At 35.9% G+C, this 16,000-nt stretch overlaps 2 protein-coding genes and 1 non-coding gene across 3 annotated transcripts; 1 reads left to right on the plus strand and 2 right to left on the minus strand.

The window, feature by feature from the left end:
• Positions 1 to 6,490: 6,490 nt before the first annotated feature.
• On the minus strand, positions 6,491 to 8,222 carry LOC137730607 (uncharacterized). The gene is made up of 3 exons (XM_068469593.1): positions 7,680 to 8,222; positions 7,224 to 7,418; positions 6,491 to 6,964 (listed from the first exon to the last, which is right to left on the minus strand). Exons 1-3 carry the CDS (start codon positions 8,091 to 8,093, stop codon positions 6,923 to 6,925), a joined length of 651 nt encoding a protein of 216 aa, XP_068325694.1. The 5' UTR covers positions 8,094 to 8,222; the 3' UTR covers positions 6,491 to 6,922.
• A 166-nt stretch (positions 8,223 to 8,388) lies between these two features.
• Positions 8,389 to 8,461, plus strand: TRNAK-CUU (transfer RNA lysine (anticodon CUU)). The gene has a single exon. It is a non-coding gene; the product is annotated as a tRNA-Lys (tRNA).
• Positions 8,462 to 8,800: 339 nt separating this feature from the next.
• On the minus strand, positions 8,801 to 11,703 carry LOC137731529 (haloacid dehalogenase-like hydrolase domain-containing protein At2g33255). Its single transcript, XM_068470652.1, has 5 exons — positions 11,258 to 11,703; positions 10,556 to 10,598; positions 10,221 to 10,281; positions 9,572 to 9,706; positions 8,801 to 9,325 (listed from the first exon to the last, which is right to left on the minus strand). Exons 1-5 carry the CDS (start codon positions 11,607 to 11,609, stop codon positions 9,161 to 9,163), a joined length of 756 nt encoding a protein of 251 aa, XP_068326753.1. The 5' UTR covers positions 11,610 to 11,703; the 3' UTR covers positions 8,801 to 9,160.
• Positions 11,704 to 16,000: the final 4,297 nt, after the last annotated feature.

Consider the following 16,000-nt stretch of genomic DNA (forward strand, 5'->3'; position numbering starts at 1 on the left):
GGTAATTACAAATTAATATTAATTGGGCACTTGGAAAATAAAAAAGAAATGGAATGAAAGTTCCTATGATCGTATGGAGTTTTGATTGACACAACGAGGAGGGAAGGGAAGAGTGTGGTTATCTACGTTGGAGAAATTGTCTTGTGATCAGAACACGGATGATATATTACGTGTTTTTATATAAAAAATTTGTATTTTTCAAGTTATTAACTTTTGAACACACATATCTTACTATTTATATAATGACACGTAATGTACCTTATATTTCGATCACACTGAAAAAAAAATATATATATATATATGTAAGCTGATAGAAGAAAATATTATTTTGTTAATGGAGAGATCTAGAAGACTGTACTATGTATCACTAGTAATTTTTCTAAGCTTGCTTTGAACAATCGAGAGAAAGAGATTGAAGAGTATATGGTCTAGCACCTCAATAGATGCTAACATATATACCCTTGTTTTTAGAGGTTGGTTTGTCTTATATTGCTTGGCCATACTTTTAAGAAAATTAATGAAAATGGTTTGGAAATTTTGAGTTTTAACGATGATGACAAAATAAAAGGTAAAATAAATAGTACTATAATTGACTTTTTAGTGTAAAAATGTGATTTTTCGTTAAAGTGAACAATACCGGAAGCTTTTCGTTAAAGTTCTCATACTTTTATGTTGTTTTTGCTAGGTTTGGAGGATAAAGTTACGAAAAAATCTAATCAGTTGAATCGTAATGTGCTATTATACGTTATTATTGAATGATTCCAATTCACATAAGTACAATTTTCAATACCTACAATTTTATTGGTTAAAGTTGTCTTGTTGGTTTAGAAAAAACTAGCCTTTCTGCACACGCTTAAGCGCATGCGAAACGTTTTTTTTACATGACAGGTGCTACGTGCGCCTAAAGATTTAATTTTTTAGCTATGTTTGATTAATGAGCAAACGGAAATGAAGTTAGAGCACTTCCAATGTGTAAAGGCTTCCCTTGACAATAGGCCATTCAATCCCCTCAAATGAATAGTAACTGTCTTTAATGAATGGTAATTACCTTTTACATCTCTACTCCTAACAGTAAACTGAATAGTCATGGTAATAAGCAATAAAATATTAGTATTTTTTATTTTCTAAAATAATAAAAAATAATTTTGTTTTTAATTTCGGACAAGATTTTTAAATAATCTCGTCACGTCACGTGTTATGATCCAAAAGTACAATTTTTGTGGATAGATTTCGATAAGATTTTTAACCAATTTCGTTGCGCAACATATCCTTCCATGTTTAGAATCGTTGAAAATATTGAAATGCGGTGTAAGGCGAGAAAAAGTGGTAAGGTATTTATAAAAAAAAAATTTAATTTAAAAAAATTGAAATTTTTTTCTAATTTTTAATTTTTGTATTAACTTAATTAATCTGAATCATTGGATTACAAAAAAATTTGAAATCCAACACTCTAGATTGTGACACGTGGCTCACTGTAGCATTTCTATTTTTTTTAATTTTTAAAGCAGAAAAACCTGGACCGTTGATCTGGAAATCAAACGGTCCAGATTCAACGGCTACTGAGTGGGCTGCCATGCGGGTCCCACTGCCTGAAATATTGTCAATAATGCGCCTCCCCCCCCCCCCCCCCACACGCGCTTGTTATGCACACACCTGACACAAATTTTTTTATAACATGGCTAAGTTCTCCCACGGGCTCCCCCTCAGCCCAATTGCCCAAATGGACTAGCGCCACTTTAGTAGGAGATTGGATTGCAAATGGAGCCGGTCCACAGGGCAAAAGATGACGCTGGAAGTGCTCTTAATGTTACGTTGAAGAACATGGGATAAAGATTTTGAAGGTGCCAAAACTAAATAATGTTAAGTTTTGACACATTGACCCAAAATGGGGAAAAAATGACATTCATAAGACAAATCACAAATTTAGAAGGAAGGGGATCTTTATGTGACATCAAGTACTAAATTTTTAAAAAATTACATCATAACTTAGATGGAAACAAAATATTTGTATGTACAACATTTCTTGCAATCTCATGTTGTGTTTGTGATCCTTATATAATGAAGCATATAGTGTAAATAGGTAAACGTATTGCTCCTACGATGCCTTTGGTTTGACTTTTGCAAATGCAAAACGTTTGTACGTCTCAATTGGACTTCGTCATGCCGACCTATACGATTAATTAGACTACAACAAAGATGCAAAATGTACATAAACTTTATTAATATATAGTACACTATATGAACTTAAAACATCAGTACATCAACTAATTGATCAGGAAAACCAAATGGCGACATAAAGCAAAAGAACAAAAATAAAAATAAAAATTTAGCTTACATCCATTATATATAGTTGAACCATAAATCATAAGGCAAAGGGAAAATACCCTTCTCTCTCTCTCTCTCTCTCTCTCTCTCTCTCTCTCTCTTCGTTTTTAAAAGGCCATCGGTTGCATTGCCTTCCTGAGGGCCTAATGGATGACCATTCTTGTCATCCCTTTCTATTTCATCTCTGGCAGGGAAAAGTAGCCTATTCTGTTTTTGACGCAGCAGCAACAGTGCCTCACTTCGACAAATATTTGAAACTCAAAGCTACAAATATTTTGGACAGAATAAATTTAGTTATAAAAAGCATATAAATTCAACAACAAAAGTGAAATCAAATCAAATGAATGAAGGCATGCATATTTGAACTGTAATTACAAACTGTTACAGATTACACACACACACACACACACAAAAAGAAAAATGAAAAAAAAAAAAAAAAAAAAAAACTTTAAAGGAAATCCAAGTTGATAACTGAACAGTTTGGGAAATAGAGGCTAATATAACACATACAGAAAAAGTTCAAATTAAAATTGACGATATATGGAGAAAACCCTAATATAAAATCAAAGTTTGCAAATTCGTTATCCTGCCATGAGAAGATCAATTTAAGCAACTAAGAATAAAAACATAATGAAAAGAAGTGCAATAGAGAGAGAGAAACAATTTTAGTTCTTTGATAAGGAGAAGTAAGGAAATGAACTAAAACTGCACAAAAAAAAAAAAAAAAAAAAAAAAAAAAAACACCGAAAAATAAGTTGAATACCTGAGATGATCATGGTTAATGAGAAGCAGCAGCTGCAATTGCCATGCGAGATGGAGAGATGAGCAGCGAGTGGAGTACGTTGGGTTGTTTCGGTCCTTCTCAAGTCTCAATAGGTTTTTCTCAGATATCCCACAAATAAATTAGGGTTGAGGAAGTTAAATACATAAGATTAAGATTATCGAAGAACCCTATTTTATTTTCCATGGAGAACATGGTGAAGTTTTGTGGGAGGAACGAAGAACGTGGTTGAAGTTTTGTTGGAGGAACGAAGAGCGTGTCGTCGTGGGAGAAGCGGTTCTTGGTTTTTTCTATTTAGTTTTTACTTTTTCCGTTCAATTTTTAGTGTAAAAATGTAAAAATTTTGTATTCGTTTTACAAAATTGCCCCTGCAATATGTTATGTATTATTTTCGATTAGTTTTAAATTTTTTTGTTTTAGGGACTTTTTGGTCTACTAGTTTTTTTGGTGAAGCCTTAGACACCAAAATTGGCTTCTAGCATTCTATTAGTAGAGATTTACAATAAAGCAAATCCAAATTCATAACAAGAAAAGGCATGTGCATCTGTTATGCTTTGGTGTACTGTGTATTGAATTTTTTTCCGTTAAATATTTTGCACGGTGTGATATTCACATTCTTTTTTATTTTTTACATATTTACTTAATTTGCAACCATTAGATCGACTAAATTAAAATATCAAATGACATAAATTAGCAAGGCGCATGTGAGAAGTAAAAAGAATGTGTCAATAGCACATCTCTATTAATTATTATTATATATATTGACCAATAATCTAACGATCAAATAAAATCCCTTGAATTCCATGTCATCCTAATGTGAAGAGGAAGTGGAGTAGGGCTAGTGTCATAGTGAAATCAAGCACCCTTGTGGCCCTCCTATGGCGGGTTTGAGGCTCTGCCAACCCCTTTTTCACTCCCATGAGAACCTCACCTAACTATTGACAAACAAAAATATGGAGAGGAAGTGACAAGACTTGAATAAATAACGAGTAGTGCTATCCATATAGTTATTTTTAACCTCTCTCACACCCCTGTTAATTTTTGTCAATTGATCTTCTGCAGTTCATTTGATCCGACAATCAAAAATCAAAATGAGTACGTGAGATGTCACATCTCGGCCCGGGCCCCCACCATATCCCGAGTTCGACTCCACCGTAGCATGATAATGTCCGCTTTGGGCCCCGACCATGCCCTTATGGTTTTGTTTCTGGGAACTCACACGAGAACTTCTCAGTGGGTCACCCATCCTGAGATTGCTCTCGCGCGAACTCGCTTTACTTCAGAGTTCCGATGAACTCCGAAGCCAGTGAGCTCCCAAAAGGCCTCGTGCTAAGTAGAAATGGGAATATACATATAAGGCTTACAGGATTCACCCCCTAGGCGATGTGGGATGTTACATGAGAGGCAAAAACGGGTGTGAGGTGTCAAGGCTTACAGGATCAATCCTTTGTTGAAGGAATGAAGACTCAAGAACATCTAGCGGCTCATTAAGGTTAGTTGAGAGCATCTCCAAATGAAATGTCAAAAATAATGTCAAAATTTTATTTGATGGCTAATGTGGCAAATTGAATACAAGTGCTAAATGCTCTTCTTTTCCAATAAATGTGTCAAATATGTATTTTATTATTTTATTGGACCCAAAGTTACATTAACTATTAAAAAATAATCAAAATTAATTTTAGTTTTTATTTTATTGGTTGTTAATGGGACTCATGAATTAAAAAATTAAATTAAAAATATTTGACTCCTTCTTTGTTTGTTGTAAAAAAAGACAGTTAAAAAGTAAAAAGTCAAATGACTCAACTACCACATCATATTTGGCATATCCATTAGGGAGAAATTGATTGAAACATGGGTGTTACACCATGTGTTTTCATATAAATGGTGTGAAATTTTATTTTTTAAGTTATTAACTTTTTAACACACGTATCCTTGTATAGTAACATATAGTGTACCATCCCATGTACCGGTTACACTAAAAAATCTCTTCATTGAGGAACACCTAAACATCTTTTAATCCTATCTGACATATTTGATATCTCCTTTGCATTTGGTGATGGTCTGAGGTGTCAAGGCATCACTCAGCAAACATGAGCATGTATAATTTCAATGACAATAATTACTCAGGAAAGTAAGAGATCATAGGTTTGCAAATAGATTCCTACAATCATGTTTTTTCAATTGTTAGATCTTTGATCAAAAACCAGGAAAAAAAAAAAAAAAAAAAAAAAACTGTACGATACTCTGGAGCACCATACAATATTTGCAAATTCCGTAGCAAGCACTCAAATTCCACCCCACTCAATCATAGGCCCCGCGAATTCTTCCCCAAAAATACATATGTGACAAAGGACTGGATTCTAATCTTGTACAAAATACCACACTGCAAAGACATGTGAAAGAGCACCCATCAACCTGCTCTCCTTGACCTATTTCTGCAAACCTTTCGGCTATCCTCGTCAATTCTGCAGGCATTACCATATACTTGTTCAAATCTGCACTATCCCATCCCCTAGACGACATGTTTTTCTTGTGCTTTCATTTGAATTCGGAGAGAACATGAAAGTTTCTATGACAATCTTAATATGCATTCTCAATCTCAACAAACCAATGACCTGATGCAGTTTGCAGACCTATCTTTAACTCGTAGACATGCCAAGAACTAGACTTATCATTTTCCAACTCAAGATGCATTTCCCCTTTTCTCCTTATCATTGTACAATCAGCAACATCTAACGCTAAGGTTGCTGTGCAGTTATTACTCGCGAGTTAGCAGAGACATGAGCATATGCAATTTCAATCACAATACCAAGCACTCAGATTCTACAGGACACTCAAACCATAGGGCACCACATATCCTTCCCCCAAAATTGTATATGACAAAGGACTAATATGTATGAAGACATATCTCCATTGCTTTTTTTCATAAGTGGCTAATGACCACTTGAAACCTTTTTTTCCACCACATTTTGATAAAATATGAGCATAAAAGCCCAAATACACAACAAAAAATTCCAATTGACAACTTCAACTCACAGAAAACAAGCAAGAACTTGTTTTCCTCGCGATTTCATTCAACTTGCGACGATACAATTCAATTGAAGTGTGGAGGTTATATGCTTATGAGCTTAACAAAAAAGCACCTATGATGATCTTAGTAAGCATGCAGAATTCTAAACAATCCAATGACCAGAAGCGGTTGAAGGATTGGGAGATGCAAAATGACTGAAATCAGCAGGAAAATGTTACTGACATGCGAAATGTCATGACATCAGAAGAATAAGGATCATGTATTCATTCACACGAGAATTAGGAAATTTTTTTCATTTGCTTCCAAACGAGAATTGCAACAAAGTACATTCCATATATTTTTTCGCCTTTGCAATTAATGCATTATTCCACCTCTTCTACTTCATCACAGTGAAAAGGAGAAGAAAAAGGAAAAACAAGGGTTCACCCAATTGATTGGTAATCCAGCTAAACCAGATGATTTGTTAAACTGACACCAATCAAGGCACTGAGCACTTCATCCAAAAAGAATCTATGAAAAGGGTACGATCTAAGACGAAGATTTTAAACAACCTAAGAATGAGGTCAGGGTGACTGAGTTGAGTATCGAAAAGAATTTAACCTATGTGTATGAAAAATCTGAACCCAAGAATGAAGAGTGCTCAGTTTATCCAGTGGGTTGGATAACTGGGATGGATATCTACATGAGCTTGTAGTAGCAGTCGCCTCCACTGAGAAGGAACTGATAGGCTTTGTCACAGTGACACCTGAAGTGAATTACCAAGCAGTCATCCTTCTTCTCCACACTCACAGACTCTGCAAATTCTTTCCCCCCGTCATCCTGTAATTCTTTATGCATCAAAATTAATTGACATTTTAATCAGAAAAATACCAAATCATACTTGCTTTGACTGGTTAATTAGAAAATACATGAAACACGGAAAAGAAATCAAATTGTTTAGCTTTTAGTGTTAGATTATTCAGACCCAAGACAATAGAATGGCCATATTTTCTTTCTGATCTTGTTTGTTCGAAGAAAATCAAAATACCAAATCTTACTATCTATGATTGATTAGTTAAAAAATCATATCAGTTTCAGACCCAATACCTCAGCAGTAGCAGTAGCATTGTCATGAAAATCTTGATCAGTAGCATCAACAGTTTGCACTTGTTCTTCTTCTTCTTCTTCTGCGGCAGCTTGCTCCTCGTGATCTTCATCTTCTTCCATTAAGTCTTCTTCCCGCATCAGTTGCTGGCACCACAGGCTCATCTCTCTCAAGCGGCCCTTCATCCTCTGCAGCCTCTGCAATCATTTTCCCCAAAAACCGATTTCAAAAACAATCAAAACAGAAGAAAGGAATCAAACTTTCGAAGATTAAGGGAAAAATCAACAATTTCCGCAAAACCCTATTTCATCAACAATCCAAAAACAGATAAAGAATTCAGCTTTTCGCAGATTAAAGCATAAAATCAAAAGTTCATTTCATCAGCAATCCAAAGCGAGAGAAAGAAATGAGCTTTTATAAAGATTAAAGAATAAATTAATTAAAGAATATGTCGTTACCTTAGAATTGGGGGTGTCAATGTCGGTGGAGAAGTGGATATCTTGGGAGGAGGTGGAGGAGCGGGAGGAGGTCTTGGCCGGAGAGGGGTTGAGATCCGAGACGGAGCGCCGGAGAGTCTGGGGTGGAGGAAGAGGAGGCAGGACCGCTGCCGGGGAATGGGACGGAGTCTTGGGGAAGTGGAGTCGGTCAGGAGAGTAGGACGGAGTCATGTTGCACAAAGAACTGCCACAGCGAGAAGCAGAGAGAGAATGCTCAAATGCATCGTTGGGGTTGGTCGCAGACGGAGGGTTGTAGGGGTCGGAGATGCAGCGGCGGAGAAGAGGGAGGGAGATCATGCGGTAGCCAGAAGATGATGCAGGCAGAGAAGAGTCTTGTTCTGGGTGGTTGGATGGAACCTGGTGGTGGTGGTTCATGGTGGCCGGCGGAGGAGTTGGGTTTTGGGATTTGAGGGATTCTTTGGTTTCTTGGAAGCTGTTTGGAATTTTGGAGAGTTTTGATTGGGAAAACGGAGGGAGTGTGGTTGGTTTTTGTAAACAGGGAGAAGGAATTTGCAACGGATTAACAACCGCAACACTTATCGAGACGTCAGAGTCAATCAGTCAACAGGTAATCCGTTACGTTTTGGCGCCAGATTCAACCAAGGGTTTTAGCAACCAGACCGTCTCATTTTACCGAATAATTAGCTAGCTGAAAGGGCTCAAGCTGCAAGCCCGTCTAGCTCAGTTGGTAGAGCGCAAGGCTCTTAACCTTGTGGTCGTGGGTTCGAGCCCCACGGTGGGCGATCTATTGTTTTCTTCTTTCTTTTTTATTTTTTTTATCTGTACTCACCTTTTTTTTTTTTTCTTTACACACCCCAGTTGTTTTTATCTGTTGATTTTCTTTACTTTGTTAGAAATAAGCATTCGATGTCTGTTTGTCTTTGCTTTTCACCATTAGCAAGAACTTTTTTCAGCTGCAAATCATGAGGAATTTGGACAACTGCTTCAAATACATTTGCTTTTTGACCATTAGCAAGAACTTGTTTCGACTGCAGATCATAAGGAATTCGGACAACTACTTCAAATACAGTGTCAGTAAGTACTGCTTGTGGAACCTCGACCGGATAATATTTTCAGACGAATTGGCTTTAAAATCCATTGCACTAACGACTACATACTGTGGGCATTTGATCAATCTCACCCAAAGTATTTTCCAAGTCTGATGCTGGTACTGAGCTTTTACCAGGCCAGCAAGTAGAGTACAATTATAATATAGAAAACTAGATTTAATCCCAAAAACGGTTAGATTTTAAGTCTGATACAAGTTGACTAATGAATCTTCTCTCCCGCCAAACAACGGTTTTCTACAAATTCGTTCCTCTTCATCTTTCGGTTGCAGTTTCTTTGTGTGTATTCCTCTCCAGAAGCAAAGAACAAATTATTGAACAAGCACAGCGACAAATACCGTGAAATGTGAAGATTGTCCACAATCGGTTTGAGGATCAGGGTGACAGGTCAAAATGTGCTTCCAATAGCGTGTGAACTTCCCTTAGGGAAGTCACCTTGAAATCTGGTTTGAATTCGACATTGGCATATTCTGGAGAGTCATACCTTCCATTTTCATCGAGCAAGCACGCAACAGCTCCTGCTCGCTTCCCACAAGCCACCTGCAACATCAGGCAATTGTTTGTAAGCATCTCCAACATCTTAGGGAAGCAAGTTTTGACATAAACTCAGAACTGTAGCACAAAGCAGAAATCCAGCTTCCTTAATTATCTAATCATCATTCTTCTTTTGGAACATCAATAAGTCTACCTAAGGTCCATATGTTGCTTGGTCATCCTATCAAATACAAGGAACTGGTCACAGAACAAAATACTTCAAAAAGAACTAACAAAAACCCAAACGCTCACATCATCTTTGAGGGAGTCTCCAACCATCATTACTTCACTTGGTTTAACTTCCCAAGCTGAACATATATGCAGTAGTGGAGATGGATCCGGTTTGTAAGGTCGAAATTCCCTGCTCAACGCTGGAGAAAATGACAACTGCAGTAATGACACAGAAAATAAGATATCAGAGTCCACTACAAAGTAGAAAGAACGATAAGAAATATGAGCCCCAAACGTACATTACATAAAGTTAGGGGTTCTCCTCAAGTGATAACTCATATATTTCATACATTTAGACCATCCCTTTCTAGTCTCTTTGTCATGTTTTGGAGTTAAACTGGTTGCATTTTACCCTATTTAGTGTTAGTGTGCAGTTAATTGTATGTCAGGATCCATTTGAAGTAAAACAATATGGCATTTTTGGAGTTTTAGAGAGAATCAAACGTGGAGAGGTGAGGAATGGTGCTGATTTGAAGTCCAAGTAAGCTTTTCATGAGCGCATAGGAGTTGACTAACTTCAGCTAGTAGCCAGATCAGAGTAAGGCTCATCCAAGAAACTGTAATTTGTTCTTAAGACAAGAGAAACAGTAATACGGAACAGAAATAGAAGAATAGCTTTATGCTATAAGAAATTTTTTTTATACCAACTTGTGTACTTCAATATACTTACACTGAACCGATCACGAAACAAATCTACTGCAGCATTGACATTACGTGTGATTAATCCCCTCCTGTAAATAATCCAAATAAAAACAATAAGAATATCGCCATCATTCCTGTCTTCATTGGTCGAAAAACTTATGACATGAAGTAGGTAAGAAAAAATCAAAATCTTGCAAGCAAAATAAGATTATGAACTTCAGTAACATGCATATATGCATAAAAGATAAGCCACACTTGAAGGCCCCTGAAGGAGACATGCATATAAGCATGCCGCCATTAGTTATACAGACAACAAAAAATGAACGACTATCAGAGAAGATAAAGGCTTAAGTTGAGCATGACCTTATATTCTTAGAATCTAGAAAACCACAAAGTTCTGCTGCACCTGCACCGCAATTAATCCAGATTTTAATGAACATCAGTTATCGGATCTGTCAAGTGATGACGGGAAAAAGAACAAAGCACTCTGAAATCTGATTAAGTTCGTGTGAATAGCAAAGTATAAATTAAATTCCCACATTAATAGTACATTAAGCACCCTAAATCTCACTTCGGAGAAAAAGCAAAGGGTGGGAAGCAAATAGCATCCTCTTGCTTTACGAATATCGCTTTTAGTTTTCAATTAAACAACTTTCAATATTCAAAGAAAATGTGTTACATTGTTCGAACAATAACAAGTTTTCACATTTCTTGTTATGTTACATCTTCAAGTAGATAATATGACACAATCATTACTCATTAATCATATATCACCCGAAAACTAGCACGAGATAACGAATTAAGAACGCAACATAATCCCAGTAGCATTTAACGAAAATCATAGACTAAAATCCTAATCATCATTCGTTTTATATATCTCACTTGTAAACAGTAAAATTTTACGTACTTTGGGAAAAGAAATTAAATGGCAGCTATGCAATTAGCACAATAAAGTAAAGTAATTGAAGATAGTGTGTGCTACTGCTACATTACAATATTCCTAATCCAACATTTTCCCGGGAACCAAACAGAATATCCAAAACCAAAGTTGGAAAATTTTCTCACCGGGCATGATCTGAAGGCGATCGCTCCCCTGGCGCTCAAACTCGGCGATAATATCATACGCCTTCCGCTGCTTCTCGGGGCTCCAATTCTCAATGTGGTGCAATATATCGATCCCGGAAGGGTTCTCAGCCTTGATTCTGACGTACTCATCTTCGCCGAGCACGGCTCTGTACATTGCGGCGAAATCGATGACGGGGACCGTTAGGGTTCCGTCCATGTCGAAGACGACGCCTCGGAGGCGCGCCCTGGGTGGTTGGGCGGTGGTAGTGCCCATTGTGGCCATGGGTCTTTTGGGGATTTTGAGTTTTGGGTGCAGGAAGAGGAGTGTTCTGGGTAGTAGTAGTAGCGGCATGGGGCAGGATTTGAGTGTATTGGGTATTTGAAAGGGAGGTATTTGGGTTTAAATTGAGAAATTTAAATTTCTGGGTGTGTAATTGAGTGGCTTGGAGAGCCTCTTGGGTTGTGGGCAGCGTTTGGTTGGTGAGAAAATGGAGGTCAATATAGTGATTTTACATTTCTTTGGGCACCCGTTTGACAATTTCTGATGACCTTGGGTCCGTGACTTGGGCCAATTTAAAGGACTGAAAAGGATGTAAAATTTTTTTTTTATTTGGTCAACACTGATGTAAAACATTTTAGTATATCGTAAATTGAGTTTGTAAAATTTTGTTTATAAAATTGTTGTGAGTAATCAGGATTCAAGACTGACAAATCGTGAACAAATCTGTGTCCCTCCAACTACTCAGCCAAAAACATAAGGTCAACTAGTTCTTTTTTTTTGTTTTTTTTAATTTTTTTTTTGGGTAAGTGGCCGTGGAGAAAAATGTTAGCCTTGCACCACGTCGTGGATTCAAATTTCGTCGGTTTCTAATCTAACAAATCTATTGTTTGACAAAAGAAAAACAAGTTTTTTCTTTTCTTTTAGTGAGAGTCAACTAGTTTTTTATGAGGCCAAACTCAAACCATAATTTAATCAAACTTGATCATTGTGAAGTTTAATCACCATATTATACTTAGGTAACTAAGCTTGAGTTATGTTTTCGCGGATTTTAAATTTTGAAAATTTTACACTAATATCATTTGTTCAAAAGCAAAAAAAAAGAAACTTGATCATTGTGAAGTTTAATCACCATATTATGCTTAGGTAGCTAAGCTTGAGTTGTGTTTTTGTGGATTTTAAATTCTGAAAATTTTGAAAAAAACTTTACGAAAGGATAGGAGATTGGATTAATCTTTGGCATTGTTTGTTTCTTTGACATCCACCCTTTTTTTTTTTTTTTTAATAAAAGAAAACTTCATTAAAGAGAGAAACCGCGAATGCAAAACTCCCATATTGTCTAAATCAAAGGCTGCTCTGGCCAAAAAAGGATACAAAAATCCGTCACAAATGAATATGTTGGATGAGAAAACCCTGACGAGCAAAAACAAAACATCTATCACAAAGTTTGTCTCTCTAAAAATATGCTTCCACCAAATGTCGGTAAAGTTAAATGCCAACCATAAGAAATCTTCAATTATAGAAATGAGATTTTACCAAAACTCGCAATAGCCTTGGGCCGCCTAAATAATAAGACGAGAGTCACGTTCCACCATGATTTTCTTGAATCCCTTACGCTTTTGCATAAACCGGACCCTCTTTTAAAGCCCTCGCCTCCACTTCATTAATTGTAGTCCCATCAAGATTAAACTTTTTGAGAACAATTAGTGATGTAAAACTTTTTTTTATTTGGTCAACGTTGATGTAAAACATTCTAGTATATCGTAAATTGAGTCTGTAAAATTTTGTTTATAAAATAGTTGTGAGTAATCAGGATTCAAGACTGACAAATCGTGAACAAATTTGTGTCCCTTGAACTACTCAACCAAAAATATAAGGTCAACTAGTTTTTTTTTGTAAGTGACCCTCTACCATATTGATGGAGAAAAATGTTGCCTTTGCATCACGTCGTGGATTCGAACTTCGTCGGTTCTTAATCTAACAAATCTATTGTTTGACAAAAAAAAAAAAAGTTTTTTCTTTTCTTTTGGTGAGAGTCAACTAGATTTTTATGAGACCAAACTTAGACCATAATTTAATTCAATTAGTTAATTGTGTGTGTTCTTGACCTTTAATTATATATATACTTTATGTTTTGTCACAAACATTCATCAAAACTTCTTTTTGTTAGTTTAATGACTTATTACAAGACAAAGTTGTCCTTCATTGGTTTTCATTTTTCAATTAGTTTAATGCGGTTTAGTTTATGAACGGTTGACATTTAATTTATATACAGAGATATTAAGTACATACATATACTAAAAGAAGGAAAAATCGAACCTAGAACTTCAAATACAAGCATCTTGTAAGAAGTTGACGTTTGGCATTACGATTAACTAGCCATGAGCGATTGACCAGCCGTAAACCCCCGCGAGCTGATTCTAAATATTGATTAATTGGGGTTATGCAAGGTTGACAATCAAATATCATATCTTGTGTAATCCTATGACATAACTATGATCTCACTCAACATATTTTCTTTTCTCCAACTTCCATTGAGAGCAACTCCACCGTTGCCTTGGGGATAGGTAACTCAATCTACTCCCCCGTTCCCCCACTTCCCACAGCGCTGCTTCCCCAAAACACTCCAGCCCACTTGGGCAATTGGGCTCAAGGCGAGCTCGATGGAGAAGTCAGACAATAATCTACTAGTCCAACGCCTAGGCTATGTGATGCAAGCCTGACGTTAGACACAGAGGATAATGGAATGGACTAAAAAATGGCAAAAGTGGATTAAAATAAGGACTAGATGATACTAGAATGAAATATATAAAAAATGGCAATAGTGGATTAAAAATTGTAAAAGTGAATAAAAAATAACAAAATATTTTAGTCCAGACTTTAGTCAGGATACTGCACCAAATACTTCACTAATCTTATCTTGCTTAGTCCAAGCGAAGCAGTCCAACTTAGTCCATAAAGTTAGTTCAGTCCAAGATAGTCTGGTGCAAAAGTTAGTTCAGTCCAAGATAGTCTGGTGCAACAAACACACCTTTATTGTCTAAGTGCATCTCCATCACTAAATTGAATATTCCAGACAATTTGTATTAAAATATTAGTATTTTTATTTTATTTTATAAAATAATAAAAGATAACTTTATTTTAATTTTGGATAATAATAATAAAAGATTAGTTGAAAGTATTGAAAATATCGAAAAGTAATGTCAAGTGGAAGAACGTGGTATTTATAGAATAAAATTATAATTTTTGAAATAATTTAAATTTCCTCTGGTCTTCTTCTTCAATGATACAACTACAAGCACTTCATCCACCATCCTCTCTCTCTCTCTCTCTCTCTTTCTCTCCCAAAAGCTCAAATCACCTTTTTGTGAAAAACCTAGATCAAAATTCTTCATTTTGCAGCCAGATTTAGAGAAATGCCAAGGACCTTGTTTCGGAGTTGGTGCTGAGGTTGATTTGGACAATGTTGATTTGGGCAACTTGGTTGATCTTGGTTTGAACTGGGTTTTTGCAATTAATTCGTGCATTTTGGATGCTGAAATCAAAGCTTCTGGGGACAACCTACAGGAATTTATAAGGTAAGAACTGACGTTTATTTGGAAATTCACAATCTACTATGAAAAATTTACCTAATAATATATATTTTAGTATGCAACTTAATGGATTAATGAGAAATTAAATAATAAAAAAAATGATAAATAATAATTTGATACCTTGTGGCACTTTAAGTCCATTCCTTCTTGTCAAAGCATCATTTAGTACTCTTAAATCATGAGCCGATCCTTCCCACCACTAAGGACATACATGAATTCCAAATCAAAGTTACAAGCAGCTAATACATTTTGTGATATAACACCCTTACGATTACGACAATTGCTTACATCACATTTGTACATTGATGATGGGATATGTGTGCCATCAATAACTCCAATACAATCCTAAAAGAGTGTTAAGTTTATCATTTGGAATAAATTAGAATGATGCAAAAAAAAAAAAAAAAAAAAAAAAAAAAGCAACGCACTATACGTACCTTCAAGTAAGGGTAAAATCTCGTATTTTCCCTAATTCTAGATGGCACTGCTAATCCATGTTTGCCCATCATCTCTGGTGTTATTGTGTTCAAGGCCTTCAAAACTTTGTTAAAATTTCTACTGACAGTCCAATGTGTACACACACCACAATTAATCTACACACACACACCATAATTAAACCCTAACCATCAAATGATTAACCTATATACACACAGCACCAATTATCAAATCATAATTTCATAGCTAACTAATCAGTGACAATAAAAATTATACCACAGAAACTCAAACACGCTAAATTCCAATTGGTTTACTTGTTATTGTTGAAATTTATTACCCAGAAAATGAAAATCAAAAGAGAAGGTCAAATTGCACTTAAACAATTCAGAGACACTAATCTCAGATACTTATAACTTGGTAAAACATAAAAATAGAGCATGTTCAACTAGCTCCACGAAAGTGCTAATAATGAATTTAAAAATGTTCTGAAACAAACTAGGAGTGTAAGCATCTTTCAAATCATGAACGCACAGTGAAATCAAACATGGTCAAGTTATGCACAAGGGGCCATTAGAAGCTAAAACATTTTAGTGACACAACTGGCCATTAGAAGCCTGACATTCTTATTCCTATGCTGAAGCAAGCTATGCACAAATAGCTTATCTCAAGGGCTCCAACTTCTTCGATGCTTCAACCAAAGAAGCCAATTCTAACTAC

This window comes from Pyrus communis, chromosome 4 (assembly GCF_963583255.1).
Source record: "Pyrus communis chromosome 4, drPyrComm1.1, whole genome shotgun sequence".
In the NCBI taxonomy this organism is placed as follows: Eukaryota; Viridiplantae; Streptophyta; class Magnoliopsida; order Rosales; family Rosaceae; genus Pyrus; species Pyrus communis.

Bases quoted from the DNA above. Each gene is read 5' to 3' on its own strand.
- LOC137730607 (XM_068469593.1), bottom strand. From the start codon at position 8,093: ATGAACCACCACCACCAGGTTCCATCCAACCACCCAGAACAAGACTCT. The intron at 7,419-7,679 runs GTAACGACATAT...AAATGATTGCAG, and splicing joins TTGACACCCCCAATTCTAAG to AGGCTGCAGAGGATGAAGGG. The intron at 6,965-7,223 runs GTATTGGGTCTG...TGATGCATAAAG, and splicing joins ATGCTACTGCTACTGCTGAG to AATTACAGGATGACGGGGGG.
- LOC137731529 (XM_068470652.1), bottom strand. From the start codon at position 11,609: ATGCCGCTACTACTACTACCCAGAACACTCCTCTTCCTGCACCCAAAA. The intron at 10,282-10,555 runs GTCATGCTCAAC...GATTATTTACAG, and splicing joins CTAGATTCTAAGAATATAAG to GAGGGGATTAATCACACGTA. The intron at 9,326-9,571 runs GTGAGCGTTTGG...CTGATGTTGCAG, and splicing joins GAGACTCCCTCAAAGATGAT to GTGGCTTGTGGGAAGCGAGC.